The sequence below is a fragment of the Oncorhynchus mykiss genome, chromosome 14, assembly GCF_057628025.1.
Source record: "Oncorhynchus mykiss isolate SJ-2025 chromosome 14, ASM5762802v1, whole genome shotgun sequence".
NCBI classification, from domain to species: Eukaryota; Metazoa; Chordata; class Actinopteri; order Salmoniformes; family Salmonidae; genus Oncorhynchus; species Oncorhynchus mykiss.
Genome location: NC_143035.1, coordinates 33,757,501 through 33,773,103, shown reverse-complemented (window position 1 = coordinate 33,773,103; position 15,603 = coordinate 33,757,501). Strand labels below are relative to the sequence as shown.

The 15,603-nt window shown below is 43.7% G+C and overlaps 1 protein-coding gene across 2 annotated transcripts in view; it reads left to right on the top strand.

Moving 5' to 3' along the window:
• LOC110487786 (glutamate receptor 3) overlaps positions 1-15,603 on the top strand; it is a 292,170-nt gene that overhangs the window by 224,303 nt on the left and 52,264 nt on the right. For both annotated transcript variants that reach the window (XM_036943367.2, XM_036943366.2), the window contains exons 10-11: positions 3,936-4,142; positions 11,851-12,224. In XM_036943367.2, the coding sequence (XP_036799262.2) occupies positions 3,936-4,142; positions 11,851-12,224 (581 nt within the window). The remainder of the gene's footprint in view (positions 1-3,935; positions 4,143-11,850; positions 12,225-15,603) is intronic.

The window sequence follows — 15,603 nt, the reverse complement described above, 5'->3', positions numbered from 1 at the left end:
GTGTTGTCTCAAATGGTGTCGTCGGTTCTGTGTGAGCAGCAGCTCTTCTTTTGTTGGGTAATGAAACCATAACATTAAGCTAGCTGCACCACCACCAGTGGTTGTAGGGTAATGATGAATCCATAGCAACAAGCTAGCTGTACCACCACCAGTGTTTGTAGGGTAATGAAACCATAGCAACAAGCTAGCTGCACCACCACCAGTGTTTGTAGGGTAATGATAAAACCAGAGCAACAAGCTAGCTGCACCACCACCAGTGTTTGTAGGGTAATGATAAAACCAGAGCAACAAGCTAGCTGCACCACCACCAGTGTTTGTAGGGTAATGATGAAACCATAGTAACAAGCTAGCTGTACCACCACCAGTGTTTGTAGGGTAATGATGAAACCATAACATTAAGCTAGCTGCACCACCACCAGTGGTTGTAGGGTAATGATGAAACCATAACATTAAGCTAGCTGCACCACCACCAGTGGTTGTACGGTAATGATGAAACCATAGCAACAAGCTAGCTGCACCACCACCAGTGTTTGTAGGGTAATGATGAAACCATAGCAACAAGCTAGCTGTACCACCACCAGTGTTTGTAGGGTAATGATAAAACCATAGCAACAAGCTAGCTGCACCACCACCAGTGTTTGTAGGGTAATGATGAAACCATAGCAACAAGCTAGCTGTACCACCACCAGTGTTTGTAGGGTAATGATGAAACCATAGCAACAAGCTAGCTGCACCACCACCAGTGTTTGTAGGGTAATGATAAAACCATAGCAACAAGCTAGATGTACCACCACCAGTGTTTGTAGGGTAATGATGAAACCATAGCAACAAGCTAGCTGTACCACCACCAGTGTTTGTAGGGTGATGATAAAACCATAGCAACAAGCTAGCTGCACCACCACCAGTGTTTGTAGAGTAATGATGAAACCATAGCAACAAGCTAGCTGCACCACCTCCAGTGGTTGTAGGGTAATGATGAAACCATAGCAACAAGCTAGCTGTACCACCACCAGTGGTTGTACGGTAATGATGAAACCATAGCAACAAGCTAGCTGTACCACCACCAGTGGTTGTAGGGTAATGATGAAACCATAGCAACAAGCTAGCTGTACCACCACCAGTGTTTGTAGGGTAATGATGAAACCATAGCAACAAGCTAGCTGTACCACCACCAGTGTTTGTAGGGTAATGATGAAACCATAGCAACAAGCTAGCTGTACCACCACCAGTGTTTGTAGGGTAATGATGAAACCATAGCAACAAGCTAGCTGCACCACCACCAGTGTTTGTAGGGTAATGATGAAACCATAGCAACAAGCTAGCTGTACCACCACCAGTGGTTTTAGGGTAATGATGAAACCATAGCAACAAGCTAGCTGTACCACCACCAGTGGTTGTACGGTAATGATGAAACCATAGCAACAAGCTAGCTGTACCAACACCAGTGGTTGTAGGGTAATGATGAAACCATAGCAACAAGCTAGCTGTACCACCACCAGTGTTTGTAGGGTAATGATGAAACCATAGCAACAAGCTAGCTGTACCACCACCAGTGTTTGTAGGGTAATGATGAAACCAGAGCAACAAGCTAGCTGTACCACCACCAGTGTTTGTAGGGTAATGATGAAACCATAGCAACAAGCTAGCTGCACCACCACCAGTGTTTGTAGGGTAATGATGAAATCATAGCAACAAGCTAGCTGCACCACCACCAGTGCTTTTAGGGTAATGATGAAACCATAGCAACAAGCTAGCTGTACCACCACCAGTGTTTGTAGGGTAATGATGAAACCATAGCAACAAGCTAGCTGCACCACCACCAGTGTTTGTAGGGTAATGATGAAACCATAGCAACAAGCTAGCTGCACCACCACCAGTGTTTGTAGGGTAATGATGAAACTATAGCAACAAGCTAGCTGCACCACCACCAGTGCTTTTAGGGTAATGATGAAACCATAGCAACAAGCTAGCTGCACCACCACCAGTGTTTGTAGGGTAATGATGAAACCATAGCAACAAGCTAGCTGCACCTCCACCAGTGTTTGTAGGGTAATGATGAAACCATAGCAACAAGCTAGCTGCACCACCACCAGTGCTTTTAGGGTAATGATGAAACCATAGCAACAAGCTAGCTGCACCACCACCAGTGTTTGTAGGGTAATGATGAAACCATAGCAACAAGCTAGCTGCACCACCACCAGTGTTTGTAGGGTAATGATGAAACCATAGCAACAAGCTAGCTGCACCACCACCAGTGTTTGTAGGGTAATGATGAAACCATAGCAACAAGCTAGCTGCACCACCACCAGTGCTTTTAGGGTAATGATGAAACCATAGCAACAAGCTAGCTGCACCACCACCAGTGGTTGAAAATGGAGAGGAGAAAAGCACCTCGTCCAGGTGGTGTTTTAAATATGTATTTATTAACTTTCAAGGTCATTTTTAATTTGAGTTTTGGGATTAGAATGAAAATGTCTCCCTTTTGTTTGAGTTTTTTGGAATGATTCTTATTAAAGCCTTCTCCCTTTGCACATTGATTGATGAAACGTGCTTGTTGATGATTATGTTGAGATAATAATACAGCAACACTTCCTGAACCGAGTCACGGCCGTTTACTTTATGAACCTCCACCCCCATCCCCACTCTGAGCTAACTCACCCAGCCTACCAATACACCCAGCCTACCAATACACCCAGCCTACCAATACACCCAGTCTACCAAAACACCCAGCCTACCAATACACCCAGCACACCAATACACCCAGCCTACCAATACACCCAGCCTACCAACACACCCAGCCTACCAATACACCAAGTCTACCAAAACACCCAGCCTACCAATACACCCAGCACACCAATACACCCAGCCTACCAATACACCCAGCCTACCAATACACCCAGCCTACCAACACACCCAGCCTACCAATACACCCAGCCTACCAATACCCCTAGCCTACAATACACCCAGCCTACCAATACACCCAGCCTACCAATACACCCAGCATACCAATACACCCAGCCTACCAATACACCCTGCCTACCAATACACCCAGCATACCAATACACCCAGCCTACCAATACACCCAGCCTACCAATACACCCAGCATACCAATACACCCAGCCTACCAATACACCCAGCCTACCAATACACCCAGCATACCAATACACCCAGCATACCAATACACCCAGCCTACCAATACACCCAGCATACCAATACACCCAGCCTACCAATACACCCAGCATACCAATACACCCAGCCTACCAATACACCCAGCATACCGATACACCCAGCCTACCAATACACCCAGCACACCAATACACCCAGCCTACCAATACACCCAGCCTACCAATACACCCAGCCTACCAATACACCCAGCATACCAATACACCCAGCCTACCAATACACCCAGCCTACCAATACACCCAGCCTACCAATACACCTAGCCTACCAATACACCCAGCATACCAATACACCCAGCCTACCAATACACCCAGCCTACCAATACACCCAGCCTACCAATACACCCAGCATTTGTTGAAGACCACATATCTCTAATTAAGGCATATTGTAGCCTCAGCCTGACACTGTGAGAAGGTCCTCTTGGATTGTTAGTTTGTCACACACGCAGACACACACAGACAAATGCACACACATTTTTCGCCAAGGCCGAGAGACAGGATGCTGGGTGAATTAGGGCTGGGAGTCCGCTGGCCACCACAGCTTGGTAAAACAACTACCTGGCTGCTCATCCTGCTGTTATCAACATGTACTTCAATGCATCTGTGGTGTGTCATCTGCACATGCATGCCTGCATGAGACTGCTGCTTGATGCTGCTTCCTGGTTTGGGATTGTGTGTGTGGGGGAGGGGGGGGGGGGTGGTGGTGTGTGAGCACGTGTGTGTGAATAAACCAGCGTGTGATCTGACTATTAACAGGAAGCCCCTTATGTGATGTACAAGAAACACCAGATGAATCTGGAGGGGAATGACAGATATGAAGGCTACTGTGTCGATTTAGCTGCCGAAATTGCAAAACATGTGGGGATAAGATACAAACTGTCAGTAGTAGCAGACGGGAAGTACGGTGCGCGGGATCCAGACACCAAGACGTGGAACGGGATGGTGGGGGAACTGGTCTATGGGGTGAGTGGAGTCAGTCTCTCAGTCTCTCACTGATGTTCATTCTTACTTCACCAAATGATGCGTCCCAAATAGCACTGTATTCCCTATATAGTGCACTACTAATGACCAGGATCCATAGGGCTCTATATAGTACACTACTAATGACCAGGATCCATAGGGCTCTATATAGTACACCACTAATGACCAGGATCCATAGGGCTCTATATAGTGCACAATCTTTTGTGAATAGAGTTACATTTGGGACGCAACATTTGTTTAAACATTTACTACCATCAGTTGAAAGAGAAAAGGTATGTCTTATTAACAATGTGATTATGTTACAGTGTTTTAGTCTTTGATTATGTTACAGTGTTTTAGTCTTTGATTATGTTACATAAAGTACAACTGGTGCTCTGATGTAGGTTTGGGCCCCTTGTCTCTGATGTAGGTTTGTTTCCTTGTCTCTGATGTAGGTTTGGGCCCCTTGTCTCTGATGTAGGATTGGGCCCCTTGTCTCTGATGTAGGTTTGGGCCCCTTGTCTCTGATGTAGGTTTGGGCCCCTTGTCTCTGATGTAGGTTTGTTTCCTTGTCTCTGATGTAGGTTTGGGCCCCTTGTCTCTGATGTAGGTTTGGGCCCCTTGTCTCTGATGTAGGTTTGGGCCCCTTGTCTCTGATTTAGGTTTGGGCCCCTTTTCTTTGATGTAGGTTTGGGCCCCTTGTCTCTGATGTAGGTTTGGGCCCCTTGTCTCTGATTTAGGTTTGGCCCCCTTGTCATTAATGTAGGTTTGGGCCCCCTTTTCTTTCATGTAGGTTTGGGCCCCTTGTCTCTGATGTAGATTTGGGCCCCTTGTCTCTGATGTAGGTTTGGGCCCCTTGTCTCTGATGTAGGTTTGGGCCTGTGTTCACTGTGGTCTAAAAGGCTAAACTGATCTTAAACCGGCACTCCTACTCTGAGAAGCTTTCTGAATACAGGCTCTGACCTCTCACCTCAGTATCTTCTGGTGTGCTCAGTCCCACTTTTACATTTCTCACTAGTCCCCGTTAAATGCCTCAAACCCTCCAAAACGATTCCCCTTTACTCCCGCCCCTCCGAGGGGACGATGGAGGAGCAGGGCCGAGGGCTGTATATAAAATGGATGAGGGTTAGGTTTCCTCATCTGTTCAATTCTACCACCATCAGCCGGGAGAGATTGCCTACATCTCAAATGGTACTCTGTTCCCTACGTAGTGCACTACTTTTGAAAGGAGCCCTGTGGGTAGTGCACTACTTTTGAAAGGAGCCCTGTGGGTAGTGCACTATATAGGGAATGGAGTGCCATTTGGGATGTAGTCATTTCCTGGTTTAGCTCGCTAGCGCTGGGAAATTATCCTCTGAATGAGAAACGTTCACACACAGACACACACACACACACACACACACACACACACACTCTCATCAGATGGAGAAAGAACACCCGGCCCGAGATCACCATCCACCCGTCTGTCCATCCACTGTGTGTCAGTCTGGTTATTTATGTCTGTCATCATCCACCGTGTCTCAGTGTGGTTATTTATGTCTGTCATCATCCACCGTGTCTCAGTGTGGTTATTTATGTCTGTCATCATCCACTGTGTGTCAGTGTGGTTATTTATCTCTGTCATCATCCACCGTGTCTCAGTCTGGTTATTTATGTCTGTCATCATCCACCGTGTCTCAGTGTGGTTATTTATGTCTGTCATCATCCACTGTGTGTCAGTGTGGTTATTTATCTCTGTCATCATCCACTGTGTCTCAGTGTGGTTATTCATGTCTGTCATCATCCACTGTGTGTCAGTCTGGTTATTTATCTCCGTCATCATCCACTGTGTCTCAGTGTGGTTATTTATCTCTGTCATCATCCACTGTGTGTCAGTGAGGTTATTTATCTCCGTCATCATCCACTGTGTCTCAGTCTGGTTATTTATGTCTGTCATCATCCACTGTGTCTCAGTCTGGTTATTTATGTCTGTCATCATCCACTGTGTCTCAGTGTGGTTATTTATCTCTGTCATCATCCACTGTGTGTCAGTGAGGTTATTTATCTCCGTCATCATCCACTGTGTCTCAGTCTGGTTATTTATGTCTGTCCATCCACTGTGTGTCAGTGTGGTAATTTATAAATTGAGAGTCTAACGATTGAGTTAAATTTGGGTGACCTTCTGACCAGTTAACTAATGCTGTCTTAGTTTTGTTTCAAAGGTCATCCCTGAAGCAGCTCTGAAACAGTTTCTTTATGGCTGAGTATTCTCTTCTCTATTGATTGACCGTTACCATGGACACCGTTAGGATTAAGAGGTTATGTTGTAGCTCTGCTCATTGTGTTATATTGGTGTATATCCCCACCGTTTGACCCTTCTCTCCTCATGTTGCTTTATCACGTTTTTCTTCTTCTACACAGTTGTTGTTGTTGTTGTATTTGTTGATGTTGTAGAAACACAATGGGTTAACACCTGTCCTTCATGAGTCACTGCCTGGAAACCAACGCTGTTGTTCGATTGGTTCATTGCGTTGTATGCTACACCCAAGCTGCAGCAGTAACTTGTGTCTGAATACTGCTGTTTTTTTAACAAAGAAAGAAAGCCCATCGTTTTAATAGTAGAAAAGCACCATCACCACTTTCAAGGATGTGTTTTGGTAACAAGCCATGATGGGGAGGAAAGAAAGAAATTAAGAAAGAAAGAAAGAGACAGAAAGAACTAGAGAAAGAAATACATAAAATAAGAGAAAAAGATGAAAGGGAGCTTGGGAGATTAAAATAATGTAGATGACAAAAGCGTTTGTCTCATCTCTTCCAGGCATGGAGGCGCTGTGAATGGGATGGGAGGGAGGGAGGCAGGGAGGGAGGGAGGGAGACAGGGAGGGAGGGAGGCAGTTAGGGATGTAGGGAGGGAGGCAGGGAGGGAGGGAGGCAGGGAGGCAGGGAGGCAGGGAGGCAGGGAGGGAGGGAGGGAGACAGGGAGGGAGGGAGGCAGTTAGGGAGGGAGGGAGGCAGGGAGGCAGGGAGGCAGGGAGGGAGGGAGGCAGTTAGGGAGGGAGGCAGTTAGGGAGGGAGGGAGGGAGGGAGGGAGGGAGGGAGGGAGGGAGGCAGTTAGGGAGGAAGGGAGGGAGGCAGGGAGGGAGGGAGGGATGCTGAAGTGGAATGGTTTACTCACACAGCCTTGGGTTACTGTGTTTCTCCCACCATTTTAAAGGCTGTAATTTAAATCATAGCTGTTCTGTTAGACATACCTACATAACAGTTACACTGCTGTAGTTATTTACTGTTGTGTTACAGAAAGATGACCAGCAACTATTATTCATTTGTCCTGAAAAGCCTTGGCTGCATTCCGCATCACAAATGGCACCATATTCCCTACCTGTGCACCACTTTGGACAGGGCCCATAGAAAATAGGCTGCTGTTTGGGACACAGAGAATATGTTTGTTTTGGGGATATTTCCCCTGCCTTACAAATAAATAACTTATTACCTATAATTAGCTATTTATATGCAAATTATGTTATGATGTATTGACTTTCACTGTGAGTTTCATAAACCAAAGATAAATGGAAATGAATTTGGGTAATGTATGTTATTATTTGTACTCCTGCAAAGTTTCCAGCCTGTTCTTAGCATCCCTCTGGTTAGACACAATCAGTCTCCCACATTCAGAAAGCTTTAAACTAACTAGACAGGGGTGGACACTGCACCATGTGGGTGCAACATCATTTCACATCTGACAAACACCCATCTATGTGTTTCTAATTATGCCCAATCTGGGGGGGTGAACATGAAGTGTTTGAAAATCTTTTTTTTGCCTTTCAATCGTTGCCTTTTTCTCCCTCTCTGCTCTCTTCTCTAATCTCCTGTGTGTGTTGAGACTCTGTACTCAGTGTAGTACACATGCTACACATACTGTATTCAGTCTATATAGTAGTACACATGCTACACATACTGTATTCAGTCTATATAGTAGTACACATGCTACACATGATTCAGTCTATATAGTAGTACACATGCTACACATGATTCAGTCTATATAGTAGTACACATGCTACACATGATTCAGTCTATATAGTAGTACACATGCTACACATGATTCAGTCTATATAGTAGTACACATGCTACACATACTGTATTCAGTCTATATAGTAGTACACATGCTACACATGATTCAGTCTATATAGTAGTACACATGCTACACATGATTCAGTCTATATAGTAGTACACATGCTACACATGATTCAGTCTATATAGTAGTACACATGCTACACATTATTCAGTCTATATAGTAGTACACATGCTACACATGATTCAGTCTATATAGTAGTACACATGCTACACATGATTCAGTCTATATAGTAGTACACATGCTACACATGATTCAGTCTATATAGTAGTACACATGCTACACATGATTCAGTCTATATAGTAGTACACATGCTACACATGATTCAGTCTATATAGTAGTACACATGCTACACATTATTCAGTCTATATAGTAGTACACATGCTACACATGATTCAGTCTATATAGTAGTACACATGCTACACATGATTCAGTCTATATAGTAGTACACATGCTACACATGATTCAGTCTATATAGTAGTACACATGCTACACATGATTCAGTCTATATAGTAGTACACATGCTACACATGATTCAGTCTATATAGTAGTACACATGCTACACATGATTCAGTCTATATAGTAGTACACATGCTACACATTATTCAGTCTATATAGTAGTACACATGCTAGACATGATTCAGTCTATATAGTAGTACACATGCTAGACATGATTCAGTCTATATAGTAGTACACATGCTACACATTATTCAGTCTATATAGTAGTACACATGCTACACATGATTCAGTCTATATAGTAGTACACATGCTACACATTATTCAGTCTATATAGTAGTACACATGCTACACATGATTCAGTCTATATAGTAGTACACATGCTAGACATGATTCAGTCTATATAGTAGTACACATGCTACACATGATTCAGTCTATATAGTAGTACACATGCTACACATGATTCAGTCTATATAGTAGTACACATGCTACACATGATTCAGTCTATATAGTAGTACACATGCTAGACATGATTCAGTCTATATAGTAGTACACATGCTAGACATTATTCAGTCTATATAGTAGTACACATGCTACACATGATTCAGTCTATATAGTAGTACACATGCTACACATGATTCAGTCTATATAGTAGTACACATGCTACACATGATTCAGTCTATATAGTAGTACACATGCTAGACATTATTCAGTCTATATAGTAGTACACATGCTACACATGATTCAGTCTATATAGTAGTACACATGCTAGACATGATTCAGTCTATATAGTAGTACACATGCTACACATGATTCAGTCTATATAGTAGTACACATGCTAGACATTATTCAGTCTATATAGTAGTACACATGCTACACATGATTCAGTCTATATAGTAGTACACATGCTAGACATGATTCAGTCTATATAGTAGTACACATGCTACACATTATTCAGTCTATATAGTAGTACACATGCTACACATGATTCAGTCTATATAGTAGTACACATGCTACACATGATTCAGTCTATATAGTAGTACACATGCTACACATGATTCAGTCTATATAGTAGTACACATGCTAGACATTATTCAGTCTATATAGTAGTACACATGCTACACATGATTCAGTCTATATAGTAGTACACATGCTACACATGATTCAGTCTATATAGTAGTACACATGCTAGACATTATTCAGTCTATATAGTAGTACACATGCTACACATGATTCAGTCTATATAGTAGTACACATGCTACACATGATTCAGTCTATATAGTAGTACACATGCTAGACATGATTCAGTCTATATAGTAGTACACATGCTAGACATTATTCAGTCTATATAGTAGTACACATGCTACACATGATTCAGTCTATATAGTAGTACACATGCTACACATGATTCAGTCTATATAGTAGTACACATGCTACACATGATTCAGTCTATATAGTAGTACACATGCTAGACATTATTCAGTCTATATAGTAGTACACATGCTACACATGATTCAGTCTATATAGTAGTACACATGCTAGACATGATTCAGTCTATATAGTAGTACACATGCTACACATGATTCAGTCTATATAGTAGTACACATGCTAGACATTATTCAGTCTATATAGTAGTACACATGCTACACATGATTCAGTCTATATAGTAGTACACATGCTAGACATGATTCAGTCTATATAGTAGTACACATGCTACACATTATTCAGTCTATATAGTAGTACACATGCTACACATGATTCAGTCTATATAGTAGTACACATGCTACACATGATTCAGTCTATATAGTAGTACACATGCTACACATGATTCAGTCTATATAGTAGTACACATGCTACACATGATTCAGTCTATATAGTAGTACACATGCTACACATGATTCAGTCTATATAGTAGTACACATGCTACACATGATTCAGTCTATATAGTAGTACACATGCTAGACATTATTCAGTCTATATAGTAGTACACATGCTAGACATGATTCAGTCTATATAGTAGTACACATGCTACACATGATTCAGTCTATATAGTAGTACACATGCTACACATGATTCAGTCTATATAGTAGTACACATGCTAGACATTATTCAGTCTATATAGTAGTACACATGCTACACATGATTCAGTCTATATAGTAGTACACATGCTAGACATGATTCAGTCTATATAGTAGTACACATGCTACACATTATTCAGTCTATATAGTAGTACACATGCTAGACATGATTCAGTCTATATAGTAGTACACATGCTACACATGATTCAGTCTATATTGTAGTACACATGCTACACATTATTCAGTCTATATAGTAGTACACATGCTACACATGATTCAGTCTATATAGTAGTACACATGCTAGACATGATTCAGTCTATATAGTAGTACACATGCTACACATTATTCAGTCTATATAGTAGTACACATGCTACACATGATTCAGTCTATATAGTAGTACACATGCTACACATGATTCAGTCTATATAGTAGTACACATGCTACACATGATTCAGTCTATATAGTAGTACACATGCTACACATGATTCAGTCTATATAGTAGTACACATGCTACACATGATTCAGTCTATATAGTAGTACACATGCTAGACATGATTCAGTCTATATAGTAGTACACATGCTAGACATGATTCAGTCTATATAGTAGTACACATGCTACACATGATTCAGTCTATATAGTAGTACACATGCTACACATGATTCAGTCTATATAGTAGTACACATGCTAGACATGATTCAGTCTATATAGTAGTACACATGCTACACATGATTCAGTCTATATAGTAGTACACATGCTACACATTATTCAGTCTATATAGGATATTTCTTTGATGTTGTTGTGTTGATTAAAACCATCCTGAGGTACAGATTGAACAAGCTTTTCCTTTCCCTTCATGTTGTTTTGTTTTGTTCGCTTTGAGACTATAAAGCACAACCGTAGGCCAATATTTTAAGAAACTCGCGAAAACTGTTTATGAGTTAAGTAAGGACCTTTATTTATCAAACTTATTTTTATTTAATTCTACCTCAAATGATGCATAATATCTAGATTAAAAACCATATCTGAGACAGAACCAAACTAACCCACTCTACGTGTCCCTGTTTCCAGAGAGCAGATATAGCTGTGGCACCTCTCACCATAACCCTGGTCCGTGAGGAGGTGATCGACTTCTCCAAGCCCTTCATGTCTCTGGGCATCTCCATCATGATCAAGAAGCCCCAGAAGTCTAAACCAGGTGTCTTCTCCTTCCTGGACCCGCTGGCCTATGAGATATGGATGTGTATCGTGTTCGCCTACATCGGTGTGAGTGTGGTCCTGTTCCTGGTCAGCCGCTTCAGCCCCTATGAGTGGAACCTGGATGAACAGGATGAGACCAAAGACCCCCAGACACCTCCAGATCCTCCCAACGACTTTGGCATCTTCAACTCTCTGTGGTTCTCTCTGGGAGCCTTCATGCAGCAAGGATGTGAGATATCACCCAGGTAGGATGCAAGCTGACCTAGACATTCAATGGGGTAGATCTGATGTAGAAATACACTACCAGCTCTCATAGTCTTGAATCAGAATCAGAAGTTCATCCATGTTTCTCAAACGTTACATTTCTAAGTTCTTCCAGATTTCAAATGTTCAATGCCTAGATTTGAACATGCAACCTTTGGAATCAGAGGCAGTGTAACAGCGCTCACTGTTGCCCCTAGTGGCCTGTTTCCACGTCATCTCCCAACGTCCTCAGACATGGATGGATGTCGAGTACTGACTTGTATCATGACATGGGGTATGACACGGGGTATGACACGGGGTATGACATGGGGTATGACACAGGGTACGACACACAGTGCGACACACGGTACGACACACGGTGTGACACCCAGTACGACACACGGTACAACACCCGGTACGACACACGGTACGACACACCGTACGACACACGGTATGACACACGGTACGACACACGGTACGACACCCAGTACGACACACGGTACGACACCCAGTACGACACACGGTACGACACCCAGTACAACACACGGTACGACACACGGTGCAACACCCAGTACGACACACGGTACGACACACGGTACGACACCCAGTACGACACACGGTACGACACACCGTACGACACACGGTACGAAACACGGTACGACACACGGTGCAACACCCGGTACGGCACCCGGTACGACACACGGTGCAACACTCAGTACGACACACGGTACGACACACGGTACGACACCCAGTACGACACACGGTACGACACACCGTACGACACACGGTACGAAACACGGTACGACACACGGTGCAACACCCAGTACGACACACGGTACGACACACGGTACGACACCCAGTACGACACACGGTACGACACACCGTACGACACACGGTACGACACACGGTACGACACACGGTGCAACACCCAGTACGACACACGGTGCGACACACGGTACGACACACGGTACGACACACAGTGTGACACCCAGTACGACACACGGTACGACACACGGTACGACACACGGTGTGACACCCAGTACGACACACGGTGTGACACCCAGTACGACACACGGTACAACACCCAGTACGACACACGGTACAACACCCAGTACGACACACGGTACAACACCCGGTACGACACACGGTGTGACACCCAGTACGACACACGGTACGACACACGCTACGACACACGGTGTGACACCCAGTACGACACGCGGTACGACACACGGTACGACACACGGTGTGACACCCGGTACGACACACAGTGCAACACACGGTGCAACACCCGGTACGACACACCACGACACACGGTGCAACACACCGTACGACACACCGTACGACACACGGTACGACACACCTTACGACACACCGTACGACTTACGGTACAACACCCGTTGCGACACACGGTACGACACACGGTACGACACACAGTGCCACACTCTGCATAAGAGTGTCTGCTTAATGACTCAAATGGAAACATGTGTCTGTGTGCCAGTTGTGTTTTATCCCCGCGCTACACACCATGCCCATGGCCATTAGTGATGTTGTTCAACATCACTGCTGAGCAGTCAGATAGATCTTTATGGTCAATCAGTCAGAGGGTTGTTCAAGCATCCTAAAACAATGAGTTTTCTCTGACACACTACGTTCTTCTCTTCCGCAATTCACTTTCCGACAGTGCACTTATTACAGACGTATTACTGCTATTAGGCTCAGTTGTGTCTGAAATGGTCATATAATGTCCATGGCCCAAAAGATCAAAGCTTCTGTGCTATTGCTTTGGGTCTATACGGTCACATGACCTCATGCTATAGGCTTGGTTAGGTTGACCTTACACTTTCTGATCCCAGAATACACTGCTGGTGATGACTCAGCTGGATGACATGACATCATTAAGACATCTATATCTAAAAGACCATGTCACATATTCTCCCAGTTTCTCAGTTGAAGTTGGATGTACTGTTGGATATACTGTGTATAGGGTCAGAGACTAGTGAGCTGTGTCAGTCATACTGTAACAGTCTACTGTAAAACACTGTGTTCCAGTGAGCTGTGTCAGTCATACTGTAACAGTCTACTGTAAAACACTGTGTTCCAGTGAGCTGTCAGTCATACTGTAACAGGCCACTGTAAAAGACTGTGTTCCAGTGAGCTCTGTCAGTCATACTGTAACAGGCCACTGTAAAAGACTGTGTTCCAGTGAGCTGTCAGTCATACTGTAACAGGCCACTGTAAAAGACTGTGTTCCAGTGAGCTGTGTCAGTCATACTGTAACAGTCTACTGTAAAACACTGTGTTCCAGTGAGCTGTCAGTCATACTGTAACAGGCCACTGTAAAAGACTGTGTTCCAGTGAGCTGTGTCAGTCATACTGTAACAGTCTACTGTAAAACACTGTGTTCCAGTGAGCTGTCAGTCATACTGTAACAGGCCACTGTAAAAGACTGTGTTCCAGTGAGCTGTCAGTCATACTGTAACAGGCCACAGTAAAATACTGTGTTCCAGTGAGCTGTCAGTCATACTGTAACAGGCCACTGTAAAAGACTGTGTTCCAGTGAGCTGTCAGTCATACTGTAACAGGCCACTGTAAAAGACTGTGTTCCAATGAGCTGTCAGTCATACTGTAACAGGCCACTGTAAAAGATTGTGTACCAGTGAGCTGTGTCAGTCATACTGTAACAGGCCACAGTAAAATACTGTGTTCCAGTGAGCTGTCAGTCATACTGTAACAGGCCACTGTAAAAGACTGTGTTCCAGTGAGCTGTATCAGTCATATTGTAACAGGCCACTGTAAAAGACTGTGTTCCAGTGAGCTGTGTCAGTCATACTGTAACAGGCTAGGTGCATTGGTGCAGTAGCGCAAACTGTACATCTACAGTCCAGCACCTTGTTGTGTGATATATTCCCGGACTCCAGGGTAGTTTCACAGTTTAAAATTGTATTGTAATATAGTGACACAGCTTTAGGTTTTTAAAGCCAGGCTAACCAAGGTTTTTATGGGCTTAAAGGGGCGGCAGGGTAGGGGCGGCAGGGTAGCCTAGTGGTTAGAGCGTTGGACTAGTAACCGGAAGGTTGCGAGTTCAAACCCCCGAGCTGACAAGGTACAAATCTGTCGTTCTGCCCTTGAACAGGCAGTTAACCCACTGTTCCCAGGCCGTCATTGAAAATAAGAATTTGTTCTTAACTGACTTGCCTGGTTAAATAAAGGTAAAATACATTTTTTTTTAAAAAAGGACGACGTTCCAGTGAGCCTTGTCTGTAGCATTAGGTGCAGTGGGTTTACAAGCTCTGCTAATGGCACATCTCTCTAATGTGTTGTTAATGCTCCCTCCTCCTCTCTCTGTTTCCTTGTTTCTCTCTGTTTATCTATCTCACTCTC